The sequence below is a fragment of the Gasterosteus aculeatus genome, chromosome 20 (assembly GCF_964276395.1).
Source record: "Gasterosteus aculeatus chromosome 20, fGasAcu3.hap1.1, whole genome shotgun sequence".
In the NCBI taxonomy this organism is placed as follows: Eukaryota; Metazoa; Chordata; class Actinopteri; order Perciformes; family Gasterosteidae; genus Gasterosteus; species Gasterosteus aculeatus.
In genome coordinates, this window is record NC_135707.1 from 17482646 (window position 1) to 17508392 (window position 25747).

The 25747-nt window shown below is 48.7% G+C and overlaps 1 protein-coding gene across 5 annotated transcripts in view; it reads left to right on the plus strand.

Moving 5' to 3' along the window:
- Positions 1–25747, plus strand: part of oxr1a (oxidation resistance 1a) — a 102155-nt gene that overhangs the window by 41998 nt on the left and 34410 nt on the right. For 2 of the 5 annotated variants that reach the window (XM_078095529.1, XM_078095531.1), the window contains exon 3: positions 1975–2171. In XM_078095529.1, coding sequence (XP_077951655.1) covers positions 1975–2171 — 197 coding nt within the window. Of the gene's footprint in view, positions 1–1974; positions 2172–16044; positions 16457–25460; positions 25712–25747 lie in introns of those variants that run through there. The other 3 variants (XM_078095530.1, XM_078095532.1, XM_078095533.1) reach the window with 2 other exon arrangements.

Here is a 25747-nt window from a genome sequence, read left to right on the forward strand (position 1 = left end):
TACATGTGGAAATGTCTTTATTCACATTCAAACCAAAGTGCAGAGCATTTAAAATGATGTATATTATGTTATTCTGTTTGCCTTTATAGAAAAGTATTCAACTCCTCTCAATGTCGCACGTTGATGGACAGCATCGCCATGGAGATTAAGCGTGTTCATGAGCCAGTTCGACGCTGTCGTGTGTGCTGCTTTGGTCCATTCTGGCTTGGGAACTCTGGTGAAATGGCCAATAAGATTCTGTTCGCTTCAGCAGTTTTTGCTGGAAAGATTGAAAGTTTTTGTGCCGTATGTGGAGCATTGGAGCTTGTATTGCTATTTCAGGAATTTTTTACATTACAAATAGTCTTCAGCTGCCTTTTCCCTATATTAAGTTTATACAGGCACGCCCAAGTATAATCTTTTTTTGTTTTGTGTGTGCCAGTGTCAGCGTGTTACATAAATTCTGTCTGAATACACCAGAATGAGGACATGTGTAAGTGTCGCCCGCTCAGATTAGCCAAGTGAAGGAATTTATAACCTGAGCAGACCCAGGATGTCGTCATCTTTTTAATGGGCTTTCAGGAGTTTTTGTGGCCAGACCTGTCTAAGCTGTCTGCTTTGAAAACCTTTTCCCACACAAGCAAATGTGCATGTATTGTCTTAATGTCGTTCTAGTAGCAGATGTCGGTATTTCATTCAGGAGAGACTTCTTGAATTTTAACAATGATTTATTAAACGGGCAGCACTGTACTTGTATAGCGCTTTTCTAGTCTTCCGACCAGTCAAAGCGCTTTAACACAAAATGACATCATTCACCCATTCACACCCATTCATACACTGATGACAGGAGAACCACACACAGTGACACCTGCCCATCAGTAACTAACATTCATACGCTGTAGTCGCAGCTACAGGAGCAATGTTGGGTTAAGTGTCTTGCCCAAGGACACATCGACATGCGGGTTAGCCAGGACTGGGATCGAACCCACAACCCTCTGATTGGAGGACAACCGTGCTGCCCACTCACCCACAGTCGCCCACTGTGAATAGTCTTTTGGACTTGGACTTGGCCGGGATGCCGACATGAGGCACATCTGGGAGTCCAGACACTGGTGATACGCCGGGTTTTGCTGCTTTTTGGAGGTGCCCGGGGGGGTGGAGGTTTGCATCTGGTGCGCGCTGAATTGTTTTACAGAAATGGAGCCAAAGTACCCTGATCAGCTGACCGCGTAACCACCAATTTTCAGTTCACAGCTCTTGGTTCTACAGGAATATATGTCAAATAAATAGTATATTAACCGCTTCAAAGTGCTGTCACACCTGTGGGTCGCTGCTGGTCTCTACTTGAGACTAGCGGCTCGAGATTAAGTTAGCCGCTGCTAGCATGACTCACCCCAAATTCCCTCAAACTTGCGTGCATTCTGGATATAAGGTAGGCTGCAGGTTTTGACAAATATCAAGGATATAAAAATATCTCCGGTTGAGCTTCATCTATTTCTAGGAGTGCAATGTAAAGTACTCTTAAGTCCAAAAGGATTGACTTCCAAAGTTTACCATGATTTTTGAGTTCACTCAACTTGCAACGTATCGCTGTAGTAGACCTGGGGGGGTCTAGGGTGTCAGATCATGCAAAGCTTTAAGGGTGTTCACAAGAATTCACATTTGACCTTTACGGTGACCATCTTTGCCCCAGCATCCCGGACCCCTTGTAAACAAACCAAGGCGGAAGTGAGGGCGCAGGTGAAAAGGGATGGGATGAATAAAAACAAATCACCACAGAATACTGAACATTTGCTCCAAACTTGGATCTCCAGGTTGCTGCCCGTGAAGTGATTTCGCTAAGTTTGTGTGACACCATTAACCATTAACCCCCCTCATCCCCCCCGCGACCACTCCGCCCCCCTAAAGTAGTAAACCTAGGGTGAACACGGTATTCGTTTTTCCATCTGACAACCACAACGATAACAAGTTGTGCTTTTGCTTGTCCACCTGCAGACTGAAGAAGAAGTCCCAGTCGGTGGATATTGCCAGCGCGGGTTTCTCCCCGACTCTGGCGCCAGCCTCGCCCCTCAACAAGGCTGCACCAGGGGTTGCCAAGACAACGGCCGTCCTGGCTGTGCAGGAAAACAACACGACCAACTCCCAGCGCCGCAGCCCCCGATGTGGCGAGCTGAAGAGAGGCTACACCATCGGTAAGCGACGTCGGTTTGGGTGGCAGCTGAGTTTCTAAACACAATACATTACCTGGTCGAGGGATTAAAGCAAACTTCTGTTACAGCTCCTTCTTTCTCTAAACTCTCACCGTGCAGTAAAAACCTCTGAGAAATCATGAGCTCATGCGTTGCTCATTGTTTTGCATATATATATTCTAGTGTTTGCACGAGTTGAACCTCTTTAAATCGTGGATTTCAGCTACATTCTCATAGAGGAAGGCCTCTATGCTCATCATCAGTTTAATCTGCCCACAAATGATGATTCTGTGGCTGTGATGGACATTTATTTAGCCTTGAATTCAACGGGCGGTCTGCTGTCTGTCTGCTGTCGGTCGGTCTGTCTGTGTTTTGGAGTGCAGGTTGCTGCTGGGCGAGGAAGGACACTCTGGGGAGCTGACTTTTCACAGATGATGAAATGAGTTTGAGCTAAACTGATTCCGAAAAGCAATGTGTCTCCGTTCGCGTCATGGGTGTGATTCGGTTAGCGAGCCGCTCGAGTCGAGGTTGGAGAGAGGTAGCGCGGACATGAAAAAGAACGTCCGCAAGGACTGTGCTGAACCACTGAAAGGGAATCCGCCAGACGCTTTTATTTTGACGGATTCCTCTTTGATTTGCAGCGAAATCTCAGCCGCTGGTTTCCGTGCTGTGACTTTTTAATGTAGTTCCTACAGTACTTTCACAAAGTATGCCACAATTCTTTGTGGCATACCTTCAACAAGATTTTGGTCCATAATGACATTACGGCGTCACGCTGTTGCTGCAGATTTGTCGGCTGCACATCTATGATGTGAATCCCCCACATCCGGAAGGCGCTCTACTGGATTGAGGCGTGGTGATTGTGGAGGCCTACAGTGAACTCCTCGTCATGTTCAAGAAACCAGTTTGAGATGATATGAGCTTTGGGACATGATGCATTACCCCGGAGTCGTCCTGCATCGTTAGCGTACACACATCTAAGATCATGCTCCCCTTCATACATGTAGTTTGTATTTAAGTAACATTGAGTGGGACTCTAAACAAAACTCTTCCGTTTGGGTTACAATTACCTTTTGATTAATCAAGCACAACGTGCATACGTTACCACGGTTACCAAATTATCTTGCATAATTATCCCATCTTATACAGATGGTTGATTGGTTCCAATTTACACATGATTTAATGGGGGATTAACTTTTGAATTAACTCTGGAATTACATCCATTCAGTTCCTGCTTGTGCTCTTACGCCAACGAGTCCCATTGGAAAGCAACCTAAACGGGCCTTTTGGGGGGGTCTATATGTGGATCTGTGGTCCTCGCCGGAGTTTTATTCATACCAGCCTAAATGAACCGACTCAAAAGGCCAAAACCTACCAGATTGAACAGTGAACTTCTCCACAGTTTGACTTTGTATTCAATACAAGCTGAAAATAAAAGAAAGCAGAAAATAGCAGGACTCCAGCCCACTTCACCTTCCTTTCACCTTTAAGTGAAGAAGTGAAAGGGCAACGTTGCCATGCGTATGCAGTTCACCCTAATCCCTCACCTCACTCTCCATCCGACGGCCCTCTAAATGAAGCTTCTGCCAAATTTGAATTTCCTCGTGCCTGCGATCAGTTATGTAAATGGGCGCAGGGGCGAAACACTGCAGCAGTACCTGGCTGTGGGAGGATCGTGTCCCGTCGGGTCGCGGGTTGCCGCTTGCCTCACGGAGAGTGGGACAAAGGCCTCCTCTGGCGAGCTTTGCTAGAGAGTCGTCGTGTATCGACTCCGCTCCACAGGCCAGGCATCGACGGGACAACGGATCAATCTCCGGGTCGCCGGTGCAACCGGAGATAGTCGATGGGAGAGGGGTGGGGGGGGGTGGCTTTTGAGCACCGCTCTTATCCTCCATTACCCAGCTGGTCGGCTCGCTTTAAAAGCACCGGGGTTGGAAGTCACAGCCGTTGAGCCATTAAATGAAACGCCGCTGTGACTCACTCTGCTTTTTACGGCTTTTAACTACAAAGTAGCAAATTGTACAAGCCTCCAAAGCGCGAGTCGCGGCAGTTAATCATTGGCTCCGGACAGCGTTGGCCTAGATAAAAGCACCCGGTTGCATCAAGGCCCGAGTCCCCCCCCCCCCCACGTGGCTACAGAGACACTGCAGCCGTCAGTCATTTAGGCTGCCGCGTCGCTCAATGAGACGTTGATTGGTGACTCACGTCCCGTCTCTAGTTCCCATCGTGATAAAATCGAGGAAGCTGAGCCCTGTGGCTTTTTTGATACAGTCCGACCCGGACCGGGCTGCTCCTGCCGAGCTCATCTTGCTAATTTCTGCTAATGGGAGAGTAATAATGTGGCAGGAGACTTGCTGCGCCGCCTGCCACACTGCAGACAGACCCGTCATTAGAGGCAGGCACGCTCGTCTTCATCGCCGACATTTTAATAACCTGAACCGATGTGAACCCCCCCCCCCCCCTCTAAAACTCAACCACCCACCCGCCCGCCTCGGAGGAGAAGCACACGTCGCTGTGTTGATGGTGTGCCCTCCTTAGGTCTGTCGGATTTGAATGTCATCGTTGAGGCGTCCCGTGACGAGGAGGAGTGGCGTCGGAGCGAGAGCGCTGCCGAGCGGAAAGGTGAGATGGAAGTTTTAAGAAAGTGACGGGGGAAGAAAAGGCGTCGCGCCATGAGAAGGCGTGAAACCGGCTCTCCCCCGACTCCCAGCGCGTCACGTCTCACAGCCTGGAAGGTCTGACCTTTTCATCATCCGCACACAGCTCCGGTAGCTCACCGCACCGATGAAAAGGCCCGACGTGAGACGAACCGAAACGTCCGCGCCGCCATGGACTCATTAAGTAGAACTCTGGGCGCTCGTGCCTACGACGAGCTTGAGAACTATTTTGTCACGTTATGTTCTCGGCGTGCTGCACTACAGCTGTCGTGCGCGCTCACACGCCTGTTGTGTATGTGTTGGCGCGCGGTTACCTACGGAAACGGCGTGTGACCGTTAGGCGAGCACTTTCAGGTCGGGAGATGTGGCCGCGTCCTTCCTGCAGAGGTCTTTCTACGGGTGCAAACGGAGAGACTTCACAGCGTGTCGCTGCTGATAATGGCTTTTAATAAGAGCGCTGGTGCACTTCTCGCCTCCTCGCATCCCTCCCTCCCTCCCTCCCTCCCCCGCCCCCCACCTGTTTTTCTGCTCCTTCTGCCATTTTGTCCTCAGATCCCCCCTACGCTCATTCCTTCCTTTCTCTCTCTCTCTCTCTCTCTCTCCACCCTTTCTGCCACTCTCTCCATTCTAACACCCTCTGGCCTGTTATCCTCTGATGTCAGGTGTGTCGGACCCATCTGCAATAAGGGTGTGCGGGTGGGGGGGGGGGGGGGGTCACAGGCAGAAGGGTAGTCCGCCCTTGTCCATAAAAACAGCAATGGATTGGCAGAGCCTTGGGAAGAATTTCATCACATCGTGCCGTTGTCCGGTCCGCGGTCCCACTGTGTTGTTTCAATGCAACATATCTGTTAATTTGTGCACAAACACACTAAAATCCCTCCGTTATTTGGGCTGCCTACTTGTCCTCTCTTCAGTATAAATACAACCGCTGTATTGAAGAGTTGCCACCAACAAAGCTCCACTAATTCTACAATTAACACTGTAAAACCCCTGTATTTCCTCCCCTTTACTTTTCACGGGGGGAGGGCACTGATATTCTAGATCTATACTGTTATTGTGTTTACTGGAATGAATTGCCACCAACGGAGGCCTGACTCTGCTGACGCAGCATCCTGTCCACAGCAGCTGGCAGAGGAAATGCAAATAAACAAGACAGAACAACACGTGTGGGCGTTTCCTGACGCCCCTAAAGCGGCGGAGCCTGCCGCTGCCGCCGCGTGGATGAGTATTCCCATGTTCGCCATTCATTGGACACTGCAGGGTCGAAGAAAGGAGGAACCCGTAATGGGTGGAGCAATGTGCTAACTCTCTCCCTGATGTGCAGCTTTATGGCTCAGAGGGCGGAGCTACATCCGTGGCCATCCAATGGCAAATGGTGCGAGGTGGCATGTTAAGTTGACCACCCTCCCGCGCTGGATCCGACGTTGCAGAGCCTGTCCTTTGGAAAACGGTGTCTCCCAGCAGCAGCTGCATGGTGGCAGCGGGATGAGGCGCTAATCACCGTGGATGACAGTTACAGCCGGCGCTACACCGCTGCTCTCCTTGTATTTGATGCAATAGTCTCAGGTGGCAAATGTCCATTACAAACCCTTCACTGTTGCACAGGTGGGGGAGGGGGGGGGGGGGGGGGTTCTCTATGGAAATGGATCAACGTACAAGTCTTCAAAGGAAACAAAAGTCTATGCTTTTGACCTTGGTGGCACGGTTTTCCCTGGATGATTTGATCACGTGGCGGTCAATATCGGCACAGTGGATTCCCTTCATGTCACCGCGTCGACATCTACTCCTGATTTGCTTGGGCCGTGAGTCCTTTATTCATCTCCCGGCTGAACCCAGCGATACAGTGAGACCTCCAACGACAAAAGACCTGCAAATGTCGTTCAATGGCGTCAGAAAGTATTCCAAATGAATTTCCCTATTTTAGATCATTCGTAAGCTTATATTTACCTATATTTGTTCCGAATTTGAACTTCTCCAACGGGCCAAAGATTGCTAATCCTGCTTTGTTTCATTTGATAGACTGCATAAAAGCATGCGCCGCCATCCTCATGTTTTCACAATGTTGATCAACACCTTGGTCGTCCTCTTATCGGTTATTGGATGTTGTGCCAGCGGGGGGGAACCCGGTTGTCAGCAATGATTGGTTTGAATGTCCGTTTTCTCGCTGCTTTAAGGACATGTGGTTGGAAGAATTGAATTTAGAAAGGCTTCTTAAGTCATCCACGGCTCCCTGTAGAACTTTAGAAGGGGGTTTGTGGATGTTAAATATAGACTTCCAAAAGCCTTTCTCCTATTCAACATAAGCTTAGCATTCAAACCAGAAGACTCTCATACTCTCTGCTGCTGCTCGATCTTAAAAAAGTGCCTCCCGAAGTGCATGAATGAGGGATGGGTGGATGGAGTGAACATTTGAATGAATGAATGACCGGGTGGAAACGAGAGGGGGGAGCCCTGTTGGTGGCGCGCCGCGGAGCCTCTGCCAGCGGAGCGGCTTGTGCGCGCTGAGATAAGGCCGGGCCTCCTCTCCTCGGCGGCGCCAGAAGGCAGCTTAGCCTCCGCACACATCCGACGCCGACTCTTCTCTGTAACCGCTCTTTACTTCTGCTTCCTCCCACACAGCCGTTCCCTTCTGTCCTCTTCCCTCTATCGTCGCCATGTCTTTTTCAAGGTCTCTGCTCCCCGTGTCCCGCTCAACGCCATTGTGGCAGGGCTCATAGATCGAGATGTGACCAGAGGGGCTGTTGGGCTGTTGCAATCATATCAAAGTAGTAACGCGCCTCACTGTTGTCTCCTCTAAGGGTATCGGCTTACCCAGCAACTCTCTTAAATATTCAAATGAGGTCTCGATCCCAGAACCCAGCTGTTCACTCTCATGCAAATACGCCGAACAATAGAAGGAATAAACACAGCACCACACAACACTTGATGTTTTTCTGTTTCATTTGTTCAGTCCAATATCACAAATTTGCCTCAGAGGGCTTAACGATCTGCACAACAAACAATCCTTTTCACCCTGGACCCTCGACTCAGACAAAGCAAAGAGTCTCCATAAATACCCTTTTTAAGGGGGAGAAGAGAGAAGTGAGAGTCCGGAGGATCACCGACGGCCGTAGACGTCGTGTGTACCGGAGGCCGTCAAATGACAGCGTAAGAGCCGTCATAAGAAGAGTATAATCATCAGAACGACCAAAGACTCCCGAGAAGAAGTCACATTAGTAACGCGCATCAATGCAGATGACCTCCGGTGGTGCTCAGGGGGCGCCGCCGTCTCCGCCGCGCGTCGATGAGGGGCCCCGACATCAGCACGCCTCCAGGGCTCGGCTCGCCCGAGGCAGCCGGCACGCGGGTGCCGTCCTTGGTTTGAACGCTCACGGATGCCAGTCATCATTATCGGCTCGTGTGATTGCTGCACTGTAATGAGAGAGGTGTGCAAGGCACACACACATACACACACACACGTGCGCCCCTGCAACTCTGGAGGGCTCAAGCATCCATTTGAACAAAGGTTAATAGCATGCGTGGGTCGTCCCCTTGCAGCAGTGGCGCCGTGTTGACACAAACTCCTTACAGGCGGAGAATGTCACCTCTGTTAATCCAGGGTTTTGGACCTTTTTAACTCTTATTATTGCCTGAGCTCCCAGCGCGTTCTAATTCAGAGCAGACTGGCTGCTTCCCTGAATTAATGTCCGGAACTTTCCTTTCATTTTTTTTATCACAAAATGAGATAAAACGATAACTCCGTTGTTGTTATTGTCTTATTCCTTACCTGACCAGATTCTGACTCCCCAATGAGTCGTGCTGATTGGTTCACGCGGGTCGCGTTTCATTTGTAACTCGACGTCAAAGCAGAGACCGAGTTGCAGCTCCCACATATTAACAATACGGCGAGGAAGACACGCACCCACCTGGAACATGAGGAGCCCATCTCAATGTCCTGAAGATCGATGCGACGTTGTCTCGGTCACGAATGTCCTTTTAGATATTTATCTTAACGCTGTTTGGTCCCCAGAGGCGACGCACGCGCTGTGGTCCTGTAATCAAGTCTGCTCTTTAAAGCCGCTCCACACGTCCTTCACGTTTTCAAGACGGCGAGGGAGAGCGGGAGGGAACATTTGATGGACTTCAAGGGCGCTTTACGTTTCAAAGGGACTAAATGCAGATTTCCCTCCACAGGCCAATGTGGCCAAGGCCACGCACATTTGTTCCTGACAAGGCTGCGGTGCTTTTCTTTTTTTTCTTTTTTTTTCTTTTAATTTATTTTTTAATCAAGACTGGGAAGAGAAAAAAAGTTTCTTCCGTATAGCAAGAAGGCAGCGTGAGGAAAGCGGCTCCGTGCTGCTGCTGTAAAAGCCCTGCGGCTGGGACTTATTGGCCTGGTGGTGTAATTACGTTGACCGGGAGTCTCTCGGTGGCCCACTTCTCCTGCTGCTCAATCTATAAATGCCACAGAGGTAGTAATCCCACTGTTTCCCCACTTAGTTTGGAAAAGGGCTCCAGCCATCCTCTGGCTGGGATTGATTACACGTAGCTAAATGAAGAGTAAGCAGTTTTCCGCCGTCGACTGCAGCGCCGGCCCTTCGTTTATTGCTTCATTCTTCTGCAGAGCGGAAATAAGATCTGCCACTTCTCCGAACTGTAAATATTTGTTTCCATTTTTGCTTGTGAATTTATGGACTCCTACTATTCAAATCGGCTTACTCTTTGCCTGTATACTGTATAAAATGTACATGTGCTAAAAACAGGAGAAACCAGGAGCAGATAAACCATCACACAGCTTTGGGTGATATTTGCATTACTGTTAAAGTGCGTGTCAGCAGAGATCACCTGCTGTTGGAGCAATGTGGAGCCTTTGTGACCTTAACTGGCTTTGTGAAGGTTTGCCCTTCTAACCCAAATCAAATTGTTCACAATGTAGGTTAATTCATATAACGAAATATCATGTTTTTATGGTTCTAAAATAAATGAATGGAAATGACCACATCGTTTCGTTAACTCTTGCGTGAATTAAATGCATACATTTTTAAGACCTTCAGTACCAAATGAGTAATTTGGCTTCCTATGTGCTTGTTACTGATGCAGAGAACGTAATTGTGTTTCACGATATCTCTCTGATTTCAATCAGGATGTGGTTCCGTTGGAAGGCAAAATGTAACATTTCCGACGACGTGGAGACGGCAGATTTTGAGAAGATATAAAAGAACTCCATTTAATATTTCATCAAAAAAAAACATTGGAGTAGGTTATTATTCCAAGTTTCTTCTTTTACATATTTTATTCATGGCATTACTGAGAGAGCAATCAGAGCAGGGAAATGCCGGCCCTCTGAGTGCTTTCGTCTTTCACTCGGTAGCATCCTCTGTCCTTGTAGTTTTTACCTAATCAGTGGATTTTTAGACTAAACTTCTGGGCCAAAATGGTTGAGCATCAAAAAGGGCCACGAGTGTGACTCATCCACATCCACCTTGACCCCCCCCGCCCTCCACCTCCCCCGTCTCCCTCCCCCTCCTCGAGCTCTCATTAGTATTTGGAGGACTCTGCATTGTACACGCTCCAGGGTTCTCGTTTGCTATGCGGCGGTTTATCCAAGAGGAAGAATAGCTGGAGGACAGGATTTAGCCGTCCACATGCAGTGTGCGGTCTTTTCCACGCGGGTCACCGCTCCGGACATTCTCTGGATGGCAGCGCGCTGGGAAGCTGACACAAGGAAGCCCGGTAGCAGAAGCTGCTTCACATCGGGTTTGAATGCCTCCTTATTTGACTTTTTCCACTCCAGCTGCACAATTTATTACTGGAGCTGAAGCTGTGCTGGAGCACATGCGTTTAAAACAGCCGCTGGGTCATTGGAAGGTTCAATTGGGTTCAGCTCCAGTGGGTTATTTCGAAAAGGTGTGTTTTTGCTTTCGCGCCATCTAGAATCTCTTTTCTTCCTTTTCCTCTCAGGCCCTTTGTCATTTTGTACAGACTCTGGACGTTATTGAATTAAGAATAAGGAGAGGTTGATCATACTGCTGCTGTGCAGGGGTTCCCTCTTTGCAGACAGTTTGCAGGCGAGGCCTCCGGTATGTTCAGTCTTCTATTTGAGACGGGCACAATCTGCCACGTCTGTGATTGACGCACGCCGTCTTTCAAAGCACACGCATGTTCACGCACTGCTGTGATGGAGACACGAAGGACCGCTTGCAGACGTAAACTGCCGTGTTGCACATCTGCACGCTGTATGCTGCCGACAAGTGTCGGGGTATTTCTGTCAGTCGCAATATAATCACATTACCTGCAGCTGCACCTGCCGGCCCGCTCCTCATATAATCTTTTTCACTACATTTATATGGATTATATTGTCGTAGAATTAGAATTTTAGGCATCACATAGCTCCATTCATTCATGTTTTGAACAAGATTTTTTTAGCCAGAGAGAAGACTGCATCAACACTGTGGCCCCATATTTGACTCAAACCGAGCCGGTGTGACTCCAGTTAATGAGTCCCTCCTCGCACGGTTAATTACGTCTTCGTTGGTTGCTAATCCGTCCACGTTGCTCCTATGGGCTCCGGAAAGGTTGCGTCCATTTAGCCGCCCCGACGCCTCACACCTCGAATGATGCAACGGATCCCCGACTCGTAATTCAACCAACAAATGATTCATCTACTGCGTCTCCTGGGCCCAGAGATTCATTATCCAATTTAGCATACTCGTAGAACGGGATTTGTCAGGTGATGAATGAAGAGCGTTCAGGGAGGGGACACCTTTACAGCAGATGGACCTCTTTCAAGCTGTGTCGGATTTAAGATGTCCGTTTGGCTGAAGGGTGCACCCGTTCCCCCGGTGCAGTCGGATCAGGAGCCCCGCGGGGCGGCTCAGAGCGATCGCTCTGCCTCCGCTGCCGCCGGCTGATTCATGAGGCTTTTTTTTTTTTTTTACAGTAATGATGAAATATATGATGGTGTCTGCTTTTAAAAGAAATCAATTAGCTCCTTTTTTGAAGAGCACGGATAATAAAGTGGTAACGAACACGGCAGAGTGTCTTTGTCATTTATTTGCCGCCCGTGTGCTCTGCTTTGTAGCCTCTCTCTGTATCCCTGACAGCTTTTATTGTGGGCTCAACCTTCAGCGCGAGGCCGGGCTTTATTATTTTAATAAATTATCCTGTATGAGGAGGGCAGCGGTGCGTGTCGGATGCACGTTCCCTCCTCCCTTCCTCCCTCATCCACCACCTCTCGTATTTCCTCCTGCCTTCTCTCTCTTCTCTTCCGTGCATTAACCTGGGAGTAAAAGTGAGATGCGTTCTTGAAGGAAGAGGAAGGTGGAGGGATGGAAGGAGACGGCCCTCGCCTCAACTGACTGATGTGCTCTTCCTGCCGGGCCAGCGGCCGTCATCCGTCGGGGCCACCCGGCCTGTCGGGCTTGGCCTCACGCGGCGCAGACACCCACGGAGGATAGATGACCGTGGGCGGGGGCCGTGGAGGTGAAAGACGGCCCGCTCAGATGCCACCGGCCATCCATCACAGTCCACAGGGAGAGCCACAAGCAACAGCAGCAGGGTTGAATTGTTGCGGCGGGCTTGGAGCTGTTAGACAACAGCCCCTCGGCCGCCATGTCCTGCGCCTCTTGCTCCTCTCCTTTAATAAGAAGGCGTTTGGATGGAACACAGGAGCCGTCCTCCATTATGTACCTGTTTGGAGACTTTGGAGAAGCCATCTCATTTGATATTTTTTCCATTTTCAATTTCCTGCGCCACAAAAGTTCCCTTTTTTTGGATGATTTGTCCCAAATGTGACAGAGGAAAGAAAACTGGAGGCCAGGCCTCCTGAATTGGAGGGTAAAAGATGCATAAAAGGCACAATTGACCCAAGATGCTTCTCCTCCATGAATAGGAAAGTGTCGCTGATTATGCTTTTTGTTTCCAATGTTTTTCTCATTGTGCAATAATGTTGTAGATGTGTGAGCACATGTCTGTTTCAGTTTAGATTGGGAGGCTGCCATGCCAGTGATCGATTACCGTCTCCATGATTACTTCAATTTTTCACGGTATTCATTGCAGCCTGAAGGTTAATTGTCAACATTAGAAAAAGCTGCTGGAGCAAAATATAGAAAAATGTGAAGACCAGGTAAACGCCAACACAGCCATTCTTGGCGGATGATGTTTCTTCATTTCTGCGCAAATTAGTAGCCGAGCTGAGCTAGCCGTTTACCCCCCGCTTCTAGTCTTTAAACTAAGCTAAGCTAATCTACTCATGGCTTTCTCGCCATATGCGATGCACAGACACGAAAAAATTGTCTCATCCTTTTTTTTCCATTTGGTGCCGGACATGCAAAATATTTTGAAGTTCAAGATGCTTTTTGTCCTCTCTGCTTGCATGCCCATTGGTTAAGCTGATGCTTCCAGATGATTTGCGACGGATGAAGTCTGCGGTGAGGACATATAACGCAGTTTGCTCCAGCCAGCTTAGCCAATGCCGTTGATAACCGCATAATAATGATCTCACACAAGAGAACTTGGCAATAATCATTTAAAAAAATGTCATTTTAATTAAAAGTTTAAAAAAACATTCTCAATCATATTGTGTTTGCCACCAGGTGAATTTGTGGCGCATGAGTACACTCCAGCTGCATTCATGTCATAGTGATCTTCACTGTTACCGGGGAAATGAGCCGATTGTGGAAATGTGAATATGTGTGTGTGTGTGTGTGTGTGTGTGTGTTTGTTTGTGTGCGCACATGCTAATGCAGCCAATGCAGTGCACACATGCTGGTGCTGCAGCTCTGCTTATGTAACCCGGCTTGTTGTAGTCCGTCCACCCTTTGACGGCGGTAAAGTGGCAGCTCCCCAGCGGCCCGTGTGTTCGTTGTTCCGTGATGGAAGCGGCCCCTTTCTCAGGATTAGGCTGCAGCCTACCTGGCTCTGAATAGGGAACCACTGAGATTAACACTCAGCCCTCCGGTGCCCCCACCCACCTACACCCGCTCTCACTGACAAAGCCTCGCACACGAGACCCTCTAAGGGCTTCTTGCTGGCATCTGCTGACACCAAGAGGTTTTTATATGGGTTATTGTATAACCAGACTCCACCACTTTAAAGCCATTAAACATCCCTCACAAGTGCTGATCTGATTATATTAGAAAATGCATGATGAGCAAGGTGGTAACACAAATTGTGCACGTACTCTAAACATATGCACAAATTCAACTTGTATGAAATGTGAACATATGACTTGTTGGTCACAATCAAGCTCCGTAATTTTCAAAAGGATATCGGAAGAACCTCTCAACACAATGGGTGCGAGTTAACTAATCAAAGGCTCTTTAATCTCCAATAAAATAGGGAACGCAGACATGCCACTTTTAAGAAGAAACAAGTGTTGCATAACTCTCAGGCAATGAGGCTCATGCTTGTTGTGAGCGCAGAGGGAATTCTTTCATTTTCCCTCTTTGGTCACATTATAGCTTAATTAGAGAGTTGAGGACTTCTCCAAGGAAATAAAGGCCTTCATGACTCGATTCAGCTCGATGGTTCAGGTTGTGCAAAGCCAGCAAGTATCTCTCTGCACGTGCGGTGGAGCCGCAGCGGGGAGGGCGGTACGGTTGGCCTCCCGCTTGAGGACGCAAGGGATGATTTGATGACCGCTCTGGGCGGCTTTACGTCAAAGCAGTAGATCGTCCAGCTGCAAGCCGCCCCCCCCTCCCAGCGTCCAACGACACGGTCCAAGTGCCAAGTTGAACAGCGTGGGGCCTGTGCAAGGTGACTGCAAGTCGGTCGAGGGGCCTCGCGGGTCAGCGCCGGTTGCTGAAAAAAAGTGAAATTGTGGTTCAAATCAATAAAATGAACTTGAGGGTTGTATTTTCCATAAATCATCTAGTTACATAGACTGATTTCAGTTGTTTGACCTACATGCTGCAGGTCATGTGCAAAAAGGTTGAAGTATTGCTTTAGATAGATAGATAGATAGATAGATACTTTATTGATCCCAGAATTCCTCTACATTCCAAACGTTGATGAAATAATAATGAACCAGAATTTGTTGAAGGACTGATCATTCCATTCATTGCTTGTTTTCACTGACATTTTGTAGACTCATTTAGGGCCTTTTTTTCTAGAAGAGTAAAATGTACAAACTGATGAACCTAGAATGAAAACAGTTGCCCTACTCTATTGCCTAAACTAAAATGACTTTCAGTCCTCTCACCAGAGCAGAATGCAGGTGAGTCCTTGTGAACAGGCAGCAGCGCTCACCCTCAGTTTGTATAAAAACAGTCATATCTTTTCTACATACGTTTCTCGCGCAGGATCCAATTGTGACATTATCTCCATTCGATTTCCCATCACCTCTACTTACCTTCTCCTCCTCGATGGTGTGCACCACCTGATGGAACCAGCAGATGGAGCACATTCAGTATTGAAAGGGCCCTGACTCTCTCAAATTGGTTCACTGCACTCCAGCCCACCTGCCACCGACACCAGGAGGGAAGCACAGGCACTCGGGTCAGATTACAGCTAGGAAGAAACGCTCCCCCCTTTGCCTTTTCTGATGGTAAATTAGTGAAGAAGTGTAACCCCCCCCCCCCCCCACACACACACACACACACACACACACATTTTCATCACCAGTTCATCTGATGCATTCCAGGATTCCTGCCTTGTTTCACGGGAGGCTCTGGCCCAAGATGAATAATGTATCTCCATCTTTCCTGAGCCCGCTGCCCAATTATTACACCCTCAAGCAGCCACATCATAAGTCTCAGGTCTGAGGTCCCAGCATGTCCTCCTCAGTGGCCTGCAGGCGCCGAAGACTGTCAGCCATCAAGACTGTCTGTCTTGATTGCTACAAAATACCCTTCCAACAAAGTGGAAATGACTGCGAGCTGAGCTGGTTTGCATTTTTTTATTTTTATCAATGCGGCCCATAATTAGTTTTTTTGAAGTTCATTTGTCATGCCCTTGATCTGACATATGGTAACATTTAGAAGTTTACTTTCCGTCTGCACTAAATCCGCAGCTCGTTTTTCCCAATTTCAGGCCAAACGAAATAGCCGAGACAATGTAGAATTGGATTTGTATACATTTTAATATATTTGCCTAGTGGGATCGGTGCCTTCCAGATATATCCTGCAAGTGAACACGAATCCTGCCCTGGCGAGTGTTTCCCTTCCACATAAACTGAAGGCGACTCTTGCTGAACTGAAAGACTTTCCCTGCTGTGTATTTAGGGGGTGACATGTCCGCTCCGTACATGTGTCCGCGCAGCACATGTCGGCCATGGCGCAGTGGGGGGGGGGGGGGATGCTGCGCACCTCCACCAGGGGCTCAAATGGAAAAAAGTTTGCGCTTGTTTGCGCGTCTCCTCTAGTGCTGGTCCCGTGTTGACGGTGGGCGCGCGGCGGGGGGGGCTTTTTCGCACAGCGACTCTGAAGCTGTGACTTGTTTTGCTTTGTGCTTTTTTTGGCCCACGCCGCGTTCCGTGCAGTGACAGCGGGCTCGCTTTGTCCGTCATGGAGTTCCTGCTCTCTCTCCCGGGCAGCGCGGCCGTCAGAGGGGTCAGGGACGTGATTTCGCAGAGACTGTGGCCCGGACAGGAGACCGTGGACCGGGACCGTCCCGGGACCACGCACGAGCGAAACGCCCGCAGCTCCAGCACAGGTTGGTGGGGGTTTGAGTCCCGCGAGCGGCGAAGGAAACAACTTTCCACAGCAGACTAACGCCTAACGCGCGCGCTTCTCCGGGGCGCGCTTCCACCTTCCCTTAACAAATCCCGTAGTTCCACGTCTCCTCGTTCCTAGCATACTTTCCCCCCTCGGGACCGCACATGTTGTCGTATAGACATGGATATCTAATGTTATCCTTATATTCGGCGACATTCTATCCGCGAAGTAACGATCATTTTAGTGTAATTTTAACTTTTTAGTCTAAGTGTAGTTCCTCCTCAATGGCTGTCACTCAAACATTCTGTGCATCTGTGCCGAACTGTGAAAAGTTCATGCTAACTTTTTATTTTAATTTTATTTTTAATACAGTTTGCGACTATATTTTGAAATCACACGCGCGCTGCATTGCCCGGAGTCCTTCTACATTTACATGACAGCACACGAACCAGTAACGGAAGCGACTTGCAGCTCGCACACATCCTGCTGGTGTCACCAGCCGGAAGCAGCCGTGTTGTCAGCTGGATCCAGAGTTATTTCCCCAGTGGCGCAGGGCTCATTGTTTCAAACAACCACAATGAGCAGGTAAATAACAATTATATGCTGGAGTCCAGCAAAGCAGAGGGGAGCACGAGCAAGCATTGTGTTTACCCCCTGACCTCTTCACTAACTTTACATACGTGGATGAGACTTGTGGTCGCTTGCCCTCTGACCTTACGACCTCGTTCGTCTGAATCGAGCACTGTGTGTTTGACAGATCCTCAAAGCTATCAATTGGACCGTTGTTGCGTTTCAGTAATGTTTTTCTATTTGAACGAGAAAAAATTCCACCAGGATCTTGGCCCTCCGAGAAAGAAAGATTTTTATACTTTATTTTACTTTTATAAGGCTTTTATTTGTGGTAACCTTGGGTAATCACCTCGAGGCAGCTGCTATTAAAGTGTGTGGCGTGGCCTTCAAGCCCTTTCTGATTTCACAGTGGCACAGTCCCAAGGTTTTTCTGATTTGAAGAGGAATGCCTCTCAAAGTCTTGTTCACAAACGGGTAAAAAAGACATACGTAGAGACGCCGTCTCCGCTGCTTGGGACAAGACACGCGTGCAACTCGCTGGATACTTGCACCCACATGTGTGCTTGAAGGCTGTTCTGTTAGAACGGATGTACAGCATCAGTGCTTGATGACCGCTTTGCACCCTCTTCAAGAGGAAGTCACCTGGAATGGTTTTCAATTAACACGTGTGCGCCGTCGAGAGTTAATTCGTGGAATACCCTGAACGCGTTCTAGCCCCACTGTAGAAAACCCGACGCCGTACAGCATGTGCATTCGACCTTCATCACACAGCTCACAGCTTCTTCTAAATTGGTTTGAGAGCGACCGGAATACATTTACTTACATTGGAAAGCACCTGTGATCCGGGGGGGCTCAAAGGCACAGTTGGGATGACTTGAAGTGGGGTTGTGTGAGGCACTCAGAGTATGACCCACAGTGTAGTGTTTAATATACGGACTAAGAATAGCGTCTCGTACAGCTCCAAACTAACCTTTAACTTTTGACGCGCTGCTCCCGGGAAGCGCTACATTAAATCCCATAAAACCCGTTGCGTGTCCGTGTATTGATGGCTGGTGCAAGAGCACGTTTGTCCTCCCAACCGTTGAACTCCTCCTTGCCGTCTCTCAAGCCCCCCCCCCCCTACTATGTTGATTTAAACTGTGGGTTCATGTTCAATAATTGCTTTAAAAGTAGTTGAAACCCATCAACCACTCAGAAGCAGTCTGGTTTCCCATAAGTAACCAACGCTGAGTGGTCCTCAGAGCACGAGGGCCTTCAGCCTCCTCCGGTGTGCATCCATCCAATGCACCGCTAACGGAGTCCGCAGCTCGTGGTCAAAGCATTGGCTGCAACCGCATCACGACATTGACCCGCATCGACCTTCTGTGCACGACACCGCTGGCCTCCAATGAGTCTGCGGGAAAGGGGACTTCTATGAGAGTTCACTATCCTTTATTTTTATCCCTCTTCTTATTCTGAAGCTAGCTGTACATTATTGATAAACATTTTCCACTAAAGCGGTTTGTGAAATGGCTTTTGTTGCTGAGGAGACAGACGGTTCATCATGTTGTCAAGTCTCGCGGTGTGTGATCGTTAGTCACGCGGATGGATTTGAGACGCTGTCTTTGCTTTTTTTAATATTTTCCCTGTCTGGGTGAATGCAAAGCCAGCTGCTGCTGTCGGTGACACAGCAGACTGTGGTTAGACGAGCGGTGCACTCTGCGTTAGCCAAAATGGAATATAACATTACCAAATACATTTTCATCATAGTAAGCAGAAACTTTAAATTGTTGTATTTTTGGTTAACTTACAATGAGTCTTTCATTTCTACATTTTCCTATGACTATTCCCTCCGTCCGCCCCCCCCCCCCATATTTCTCATACTGGATTCCAATCTTGACTGTTGACCATGTCCCTTTGCTTTTGGCTCAATAAAAAGAGATGATAATGCAGAGTTTGTTTTCTCGCAAAGCTGAGCTCATCACTTCAGACGCTATTGATTGGAGCTGTAAGCTGAGAGGTTCGTGTTGCCGCCCGAGATGCAAAGTGCCCGGGCTCCGGAGGACCGCCGGGCCCTTAAAGACGTGCCTCTGCATCGCAATGGTTGGACCGCACACGTGGGCTCAGACCGAACCGCGTCTCCTACCACGAGATTCCTGTTGACAGGAAACACACACACACTATCCTCCCCACTAGCTTGACTGGCAAAGAAATATTGCTCAAAGAGCACTAGCCTTCGCTCTAAAGGTTGGAGTAATCCCAGCGTGATTAGTGCGCCCGGGAGTCTGAGCGCGTGTGACAGCAGAGAGGAGGATGATGGGAGGTTTGGAGCTTGAGTAAGACCTCCTGTTTTCAGCTGCATGAACTGCAGATCAAAGTGCTCTCACTGTGTTTGTGAGAGGCTGGCTGTGAATACTGGCATTGTTTCATCCTCGTGGTTGCGGCGTGTTAGAAACATACTGACTATTGCTCCCATGATCACTTCATCCAGTCCAGTCTTTCTATCATGTCTGTGAAATGTTAGAATCATGTATCGTCACTGATAGTGTGATGCTTTTTTAAATCACCTTTAGCAAAAAGCAAACGTTCAAACCTCTTCTAACCACCATTGAATGGATTGCTATGACATTTTCCACCGTGCATAAATCCTCTTCATTTTGCCGATCCCCTGTTCTTCCAGCACTACCAGGAGGTGAACTTTTTATTTATTTATTTATTTGTGTGTGTAATGTTGGACGGATTTCAGTGAATTAGAAATAGTTTTTGGGGGCGGATCCCGTCACAGGGCAGGAATGCTGATGGTTGGCGAAAGGGCGTGGCCTATCCAGCTATACGAAGTTACCAACCGCCTTTGGGTGGCTGTACTGGTGTTGCACTGAATGGCCAAGTTTTATTGGACTTTTTGGTGCAATACTTTGCTTTCATTCATTTGAACTGTAGCCTTCAGTCAACTACCAGGAAGTTCTTGGTTTGTGTTCAGCTAACATTAGCACTCCCTCCTTGGTTACCCACCCATCTTCAAGCCGCTCATCCGCCATACAGGGTCACGGGGCGGCTGGAGTCAATTTCAGCTACCCCAGATTGGTCGAAGGCCAATCACATGACACCACCGTGCCGCCCCTCCTTGGTTACCCAGCGTCAGTCAGTAAATTAAAAATTCTGCACAAAATATTTCCCTTTAGGCAACAATGGGGCGGTTGGGCGACGTGCCTCACATTCTCCACCTGCAAAACTGATTTGGATCAATGTCCCCCCCCCCAAGCTGTGGGTAGTATTATGCCTACAGGTTGCTTCGCCATCTTTTTAACGCCCCCTTTTCCCTTTAAGTCTGCACCAGGTTCGTCACTATGGAAACAGTCATGTACACGCGTTGTAGGAATATTAATTGAAAGCGTGGCGCTCCCGTCTGGCTTCCAGCGTTGCAGAGCGAGGGGAGCCACGTTACCAGCGACACAATGGGAGCGTGATTAGATGACACGAGGAGAGTGTTAGAGTGGACGGGGCACATCCATGACCTTCTGTTCCAGCGTGGATAGGAACACACACACACACAGTCATTCACACAAAACCGCAGTTTAGCAAGTTTCCCATGGCAGCGGAGTGGTGTATCGGCGTGGTCAGTGTCTGGTGAGGGGAGTTGTTTGCACCGTCACGCGGTTGACAGCCCCACCAGACACATGCTGTATATATTCATTACAATGGAAAGGCCACAGGCGATGCTCACGCTGCAGAGGAGATGCACAGCAATTATTGGAGCGCTTCTTGATACGGTGTTGCCTCTATTCAGTGACGTTCACAAGACCTCAGAGACAATGGGGCCGTTGATTATAAAAGTGGACATTTGCTGCTGTTGGTGTGTGATGCATTGCCTTTATTATCCTCACAATAAAGCAAGTAATTAGTGGATCCATGTGCTTACTTTGCTGCAGTCGTGTAAGACTGGTACAACTTCTGCAGGCGGCTGCAGCTCTCCTAGCAGTAAATCTTTTTTTCTTCTACCAACATCCTTTTTTTTAAATCAGTCATTGGCTTTAAAAGATAAGATCATCTAAATGCATGAAGACTGCGTGCTCTGTTACACATGAGCATCAAGATTCTACACAGACACACATACACACACAGTGTGTGAACTTGGCAGGCTAAATAATTTGCTTATGACACTATGTATGATAAAGGACTGTTAGATGCATAATGGATGACTTCCCTTTTTTGCGTGAGAGGCGCCTGTGGAACTCGCTGTAATAAAGTTGTCACGTCCACCTAACGACCTACTGTCGAGATAAGGCGTCGCCAGCTTAGACTTAAGTTTGGCACAATGCAACAGTCAGCACTTTTTTATTTGAGTAAGCGTTCCACTGCATTTACTGACTGATCAGACTCTGGACTCGCAGTCAGTAGGGGCTCTCCATCCGCTGATAAAATGATGATGTGATGACATTTTGGACAGACATTAATTTAAACGGGTTGGGGGAGGCACAAAGCCACAAAGCTTTAGTTCTACTTTCAGCTGCAGAGATCACTAACTCTTCCCCCCTGGTGAACTTTCATACACCAGAGGTTGGAGGATGTTTCCACAGGGGCCTGTGTCACCAACATAGTGGTTTGTGTTGAAAAACAGGCTGCTTATCTGTTGACCTCACATTCATACCAGCTGGAAACCCTTGTGTGGTTTTCATTTTTGTGTTACTCAGCCGGTGGTGTGTGTCTGTTGTACCTGGTGTATTTTGAGGGTTTTAGTCCAACAAAGTCAAGCAATCTTATGTCAAAATACTCAACAGATGTTTACTTCATCCCAATTAGAAGCAAATATGGTTGATGTTCATCTCTCGAGCCTGGGCCTCATCGTTCCCGCGATGGTCAGCTCAGTCTGTATGAGCTCCTTTCTCAGGAAATTGTAACATGTGAGGTTGCGTCCAAGTCCCTGAGACACGTCCAGGACAACTCTCACCCCTCAGGCTTCCCACTGTAGACTTGTAAGCCTGAAGGACCTAAAATTTCCACACTTTAATTTGCCCCGCAGTGGACCACGTATCATAGTGTGTAGGGGGCGGGGGGGGGGGGGGGTCACGGTGTGCAGTCGATGAAAATGTGCTCTGATATATGAGCCGAGGCCAATAAGTGAGTTTGAAAAAAATAATGAATCCTTTTTATTAATCTCCATATCTAACATGTGGGGAGGACTGTAGCCAGCAGGCAGGGGACATTCCACCTGAGGGAACTTGGCTGCTTGAGGGGATGTTGGTTGTTCCCCCCCCTCCTATTCCCTACGCGCTCCACTCTGTCCTGTGTGTGCACAGAGCGACGTGCATACAGAGATCGCCGTTATTCATGACCGACAGATTGCGCGGGTACAGAACACACAGCGCGTCCTTAGCGTCGAGCGGCATTTGCATTTAGCGCTTATCGAAAAATCAAGATTCCGTGTCAGCCGTTGTGTGCAAACTCGCCAGGGTTTACACAGCTTCTGTGTCTTCAATGGAGACCTTAATATTCAATCACTAGGGATGTCCATCAATGGCGGCTATGAAAGGGTCATTTTGTTAATCCCAAGATATTCATAGCGGCCTTTACGACCCCACTGCATGACTGTGTAGTGAAACCGCACCCCGACGCCTTCTGCTCCGCGATCTGAGCGCAGCCGTTGGCGCTTCACTCTTGTTTTTCTAGTGCCGTTGCTCCGATAGGCGTGACTTCCTGCGAGCGTCGGCATCCCACCTCGCCGAGAGGCCGCCCTGGTCTTCTCCTGACCCACAGCCGCTCCTCTTCAGCGTCCGAGCCGGTCGCACGGCGTTCGCCCACAGCTGACCCAGTGCGATCTGTGATTCCGCCCATTAGCGAGGCCGAGTGAAGCGTCCTTCATGGACAACGACAACAGCAAAGCGCCGCAACTGTTTACTTGGTTGAGCAGGAAATTAGACCTCAGCTACTGTGTCGGAATTTCTTTTTTTCTGCTGCTGCGCTGTTCTCCAAAGATAACTGCATTTACTTGATCTAGATTGGCATTGGCCACGGGCCCTTTTCTTCACGCCCTTCCTGTGCAGCCTCCGCATCTCCATTCTGCAACACTGAGCACGCCACATCATGCGGTCTCAATGCATGACGTGCAGCGTGTTGCCGTTATGGCCCGAAAGCAAAGGCCGAGTAGGGAAAAAGAAATCAAAGATGAAACACTGTCTATTCATCGTTTATTGGCAATATTCTGGATTCCAATGCATCGCTGGATGCGCGTGGACGGGCTGGAACAAACAGGCTGTGATTTACCGACTTAAGAGGTAGCTTCCTTCTCTAGAGGCACAGCTCATTCAGAGACAACAGATGCTCCGGCCGTCTCACGGAGCGGGATGAAACAAGAGCCTCTGCCAGTGTGTGTGTGTGTGTGTGTGTGTGTGTGTGTGTGTGTGTGTGTGTGTGTGTGTGTGTGTGTGTGTGAGAATAAAATGGCCATTTCTTGCGCCACAATCCGATCCAGGTTTAATTTTAGACCCACTGGCTCGCCATGCACAAGGCCCCCTTTTAGCTGTTGATGCATATCCGGTATGGTCTTCCTCTGTCTGCGTAGTTCACCGTCACTCCGCCCTTCCCCTCTCAGATGTTCTGTTTAGCCCGATTGCACAAGTTTTCAAGCCGAGCCAGACACACATTTTTGTTGTCTTTGCCATTTTTCCTTTTTTTAGACCGAAGCGGATAGACACGTCCTCCGCGTACGAGACGGGTCAGCTGACACGCGGCCCGACGCGCTGCAGCGACCCCGCAGTCAAAACACAGCGGATTATATTTCATAACAGAGCAGCGTTGAATCACAGTTCTGATGTGGGCCTCTAAATAGCAACTCAAATGCAATCATCCACACATTCCTCAGCTCCGGTTTCTGTTTCTGTCCCACTGAAAGTAATCATCCTGCCCAGGTTTTCATTTGGATGCTGAATAATTGATTTGGCGCACGCCCACAGTTAGTGCAGCTCTTGTGCTTTCTTTCTCTCCACAAATCCTGACTCAAGGTTTTCAGAGTGCTACAGGTTGTCAGACGCACCAACCCGGCTGGCAAGGGTCAACAAAATCAAATATTGTAATTTTAAGATTTCCTCAATATTGAATTGAAAGTGCAATTCATTCCGAAATGACAATTTGGTTGTATTCAAAGATGAAACGTAACAAGAACATTTTGAGAAAGTTGCGTGAGCACAAGAAAAAGCTGCATGATTAGCTATCCTTTTTTTTGTAGTAGACGCTAATTCATAGAAATTATTTTCACCTCCAAAAATCAAACACTGTGCAGCTGCCAGATATTTAGACAGATGATATTTTTCTAAACAAATTGAGATCTCTAAATTGGATTACAATTGTTTTTATAATGATTATGTACTCCGGAGCCTCGAGGCTTCCCGCAAAGTGCAGCCAGCGCCTTTAAATCCAGAAGAGCGGAATGATCAGCGACATGCTAAAGTCTCCCGCATGCCTATTTTTATAGGTTTTATTAACTTCTGGAATGCTTCAGTCATGTGATCTGTTACATGGTTGTTGAGAGAACCAATCGGTGCTGCCAGAAGTTTCTTCTTTCTTCCGTTGATATTTGTGTACGTAAACACGTGGAGAAGTTAATCGTTTTAGTGCATGCAACTGAGATTTATACAATCGGCTCAGACTATTTCACTCGCCTCACCCTTTGGCCTTTATTGAGTGAGGCTTAAGTTACTGCAGCTTCACGCACCTCTGATGACGACTGGCGTTTTCCAAACCCCATTTTTAGACGTAACAAGGTGAAAACGGTTAACATGACTCACTAATGCAACCCGAGTGCTAAGCGTTTATGTCACCAACGGCCCCACCAGTATATCGTCTTTACTCGACTGATATTTACACCTGAGGCTGCTCTGATCCCCCCCCCCCCCCCCCAGGCAGTCCCAAGCCCCAGAAATAGCAGCACTGGTGTATGACTCATGTTTTGAGCTATCGGAGTCGCCCGTCGAGGAAGCCACTTAGAATATGGGGCCATATTAGTCCTGCTCAAAAACGACAAAACAAAGAGGTGGGACGGCAGTTCCAACAGGAACCCCCTCCCCAAAGCTGGCTGAACCCCCCCGATCCGCTCACACCCTTGTTTCCTGGAGCCAGTTTGCTCACGCTCGTTGTCCTCGGCCCTGTAGACCAAAGTCTCCACATCCTCCCTTCCCGTCTCTCATCTCCTGTCCATCCACCCTGCCGCCTTCCTCTCCATGCTTCCTCCCAACCTCCGACAACCCCCCCAAACGTCTTCATGTGCATTCTTCACTTGATCTCAAAGCCAGGCTTCTCTTCCATTTCATATTTCTTCTATTCTCTGACCCCAAACTTCTTGTGCTCTGCGTTCCGACCGTCCCACCAAGGATCTTCATTTCCGCCCTGTGCCCCTTCCCGTGCCTCCTTACTGCCTCTCCTCTCTTCCAAGGGCAACTCTGATTATTCCTACTAGTCTTTACCTCAGCAGCCGCCTCCCATGCTGCACCCCTCGCATTGCCTAACCGCGCTGCACTGAACCCTCCCTCCAACACCCCCCCCCCCCCCCTTCAGCACCCCGCCTCCCGACCCGATCCATCGTCGTCCTGCGCTCGCATCCCGACCACCGGTGGCCCTGATGGAGGTCCGCTTTCTCTCCCTCTGCCGGGGGAGACAAAAGGGGGAGAGAGGCGAGGTGAACCGCTCTCGACTGCTGTCACTGCGTCGCACGGTGGGTTGAGGACGAAGAAGAAGAAGACGACGACGA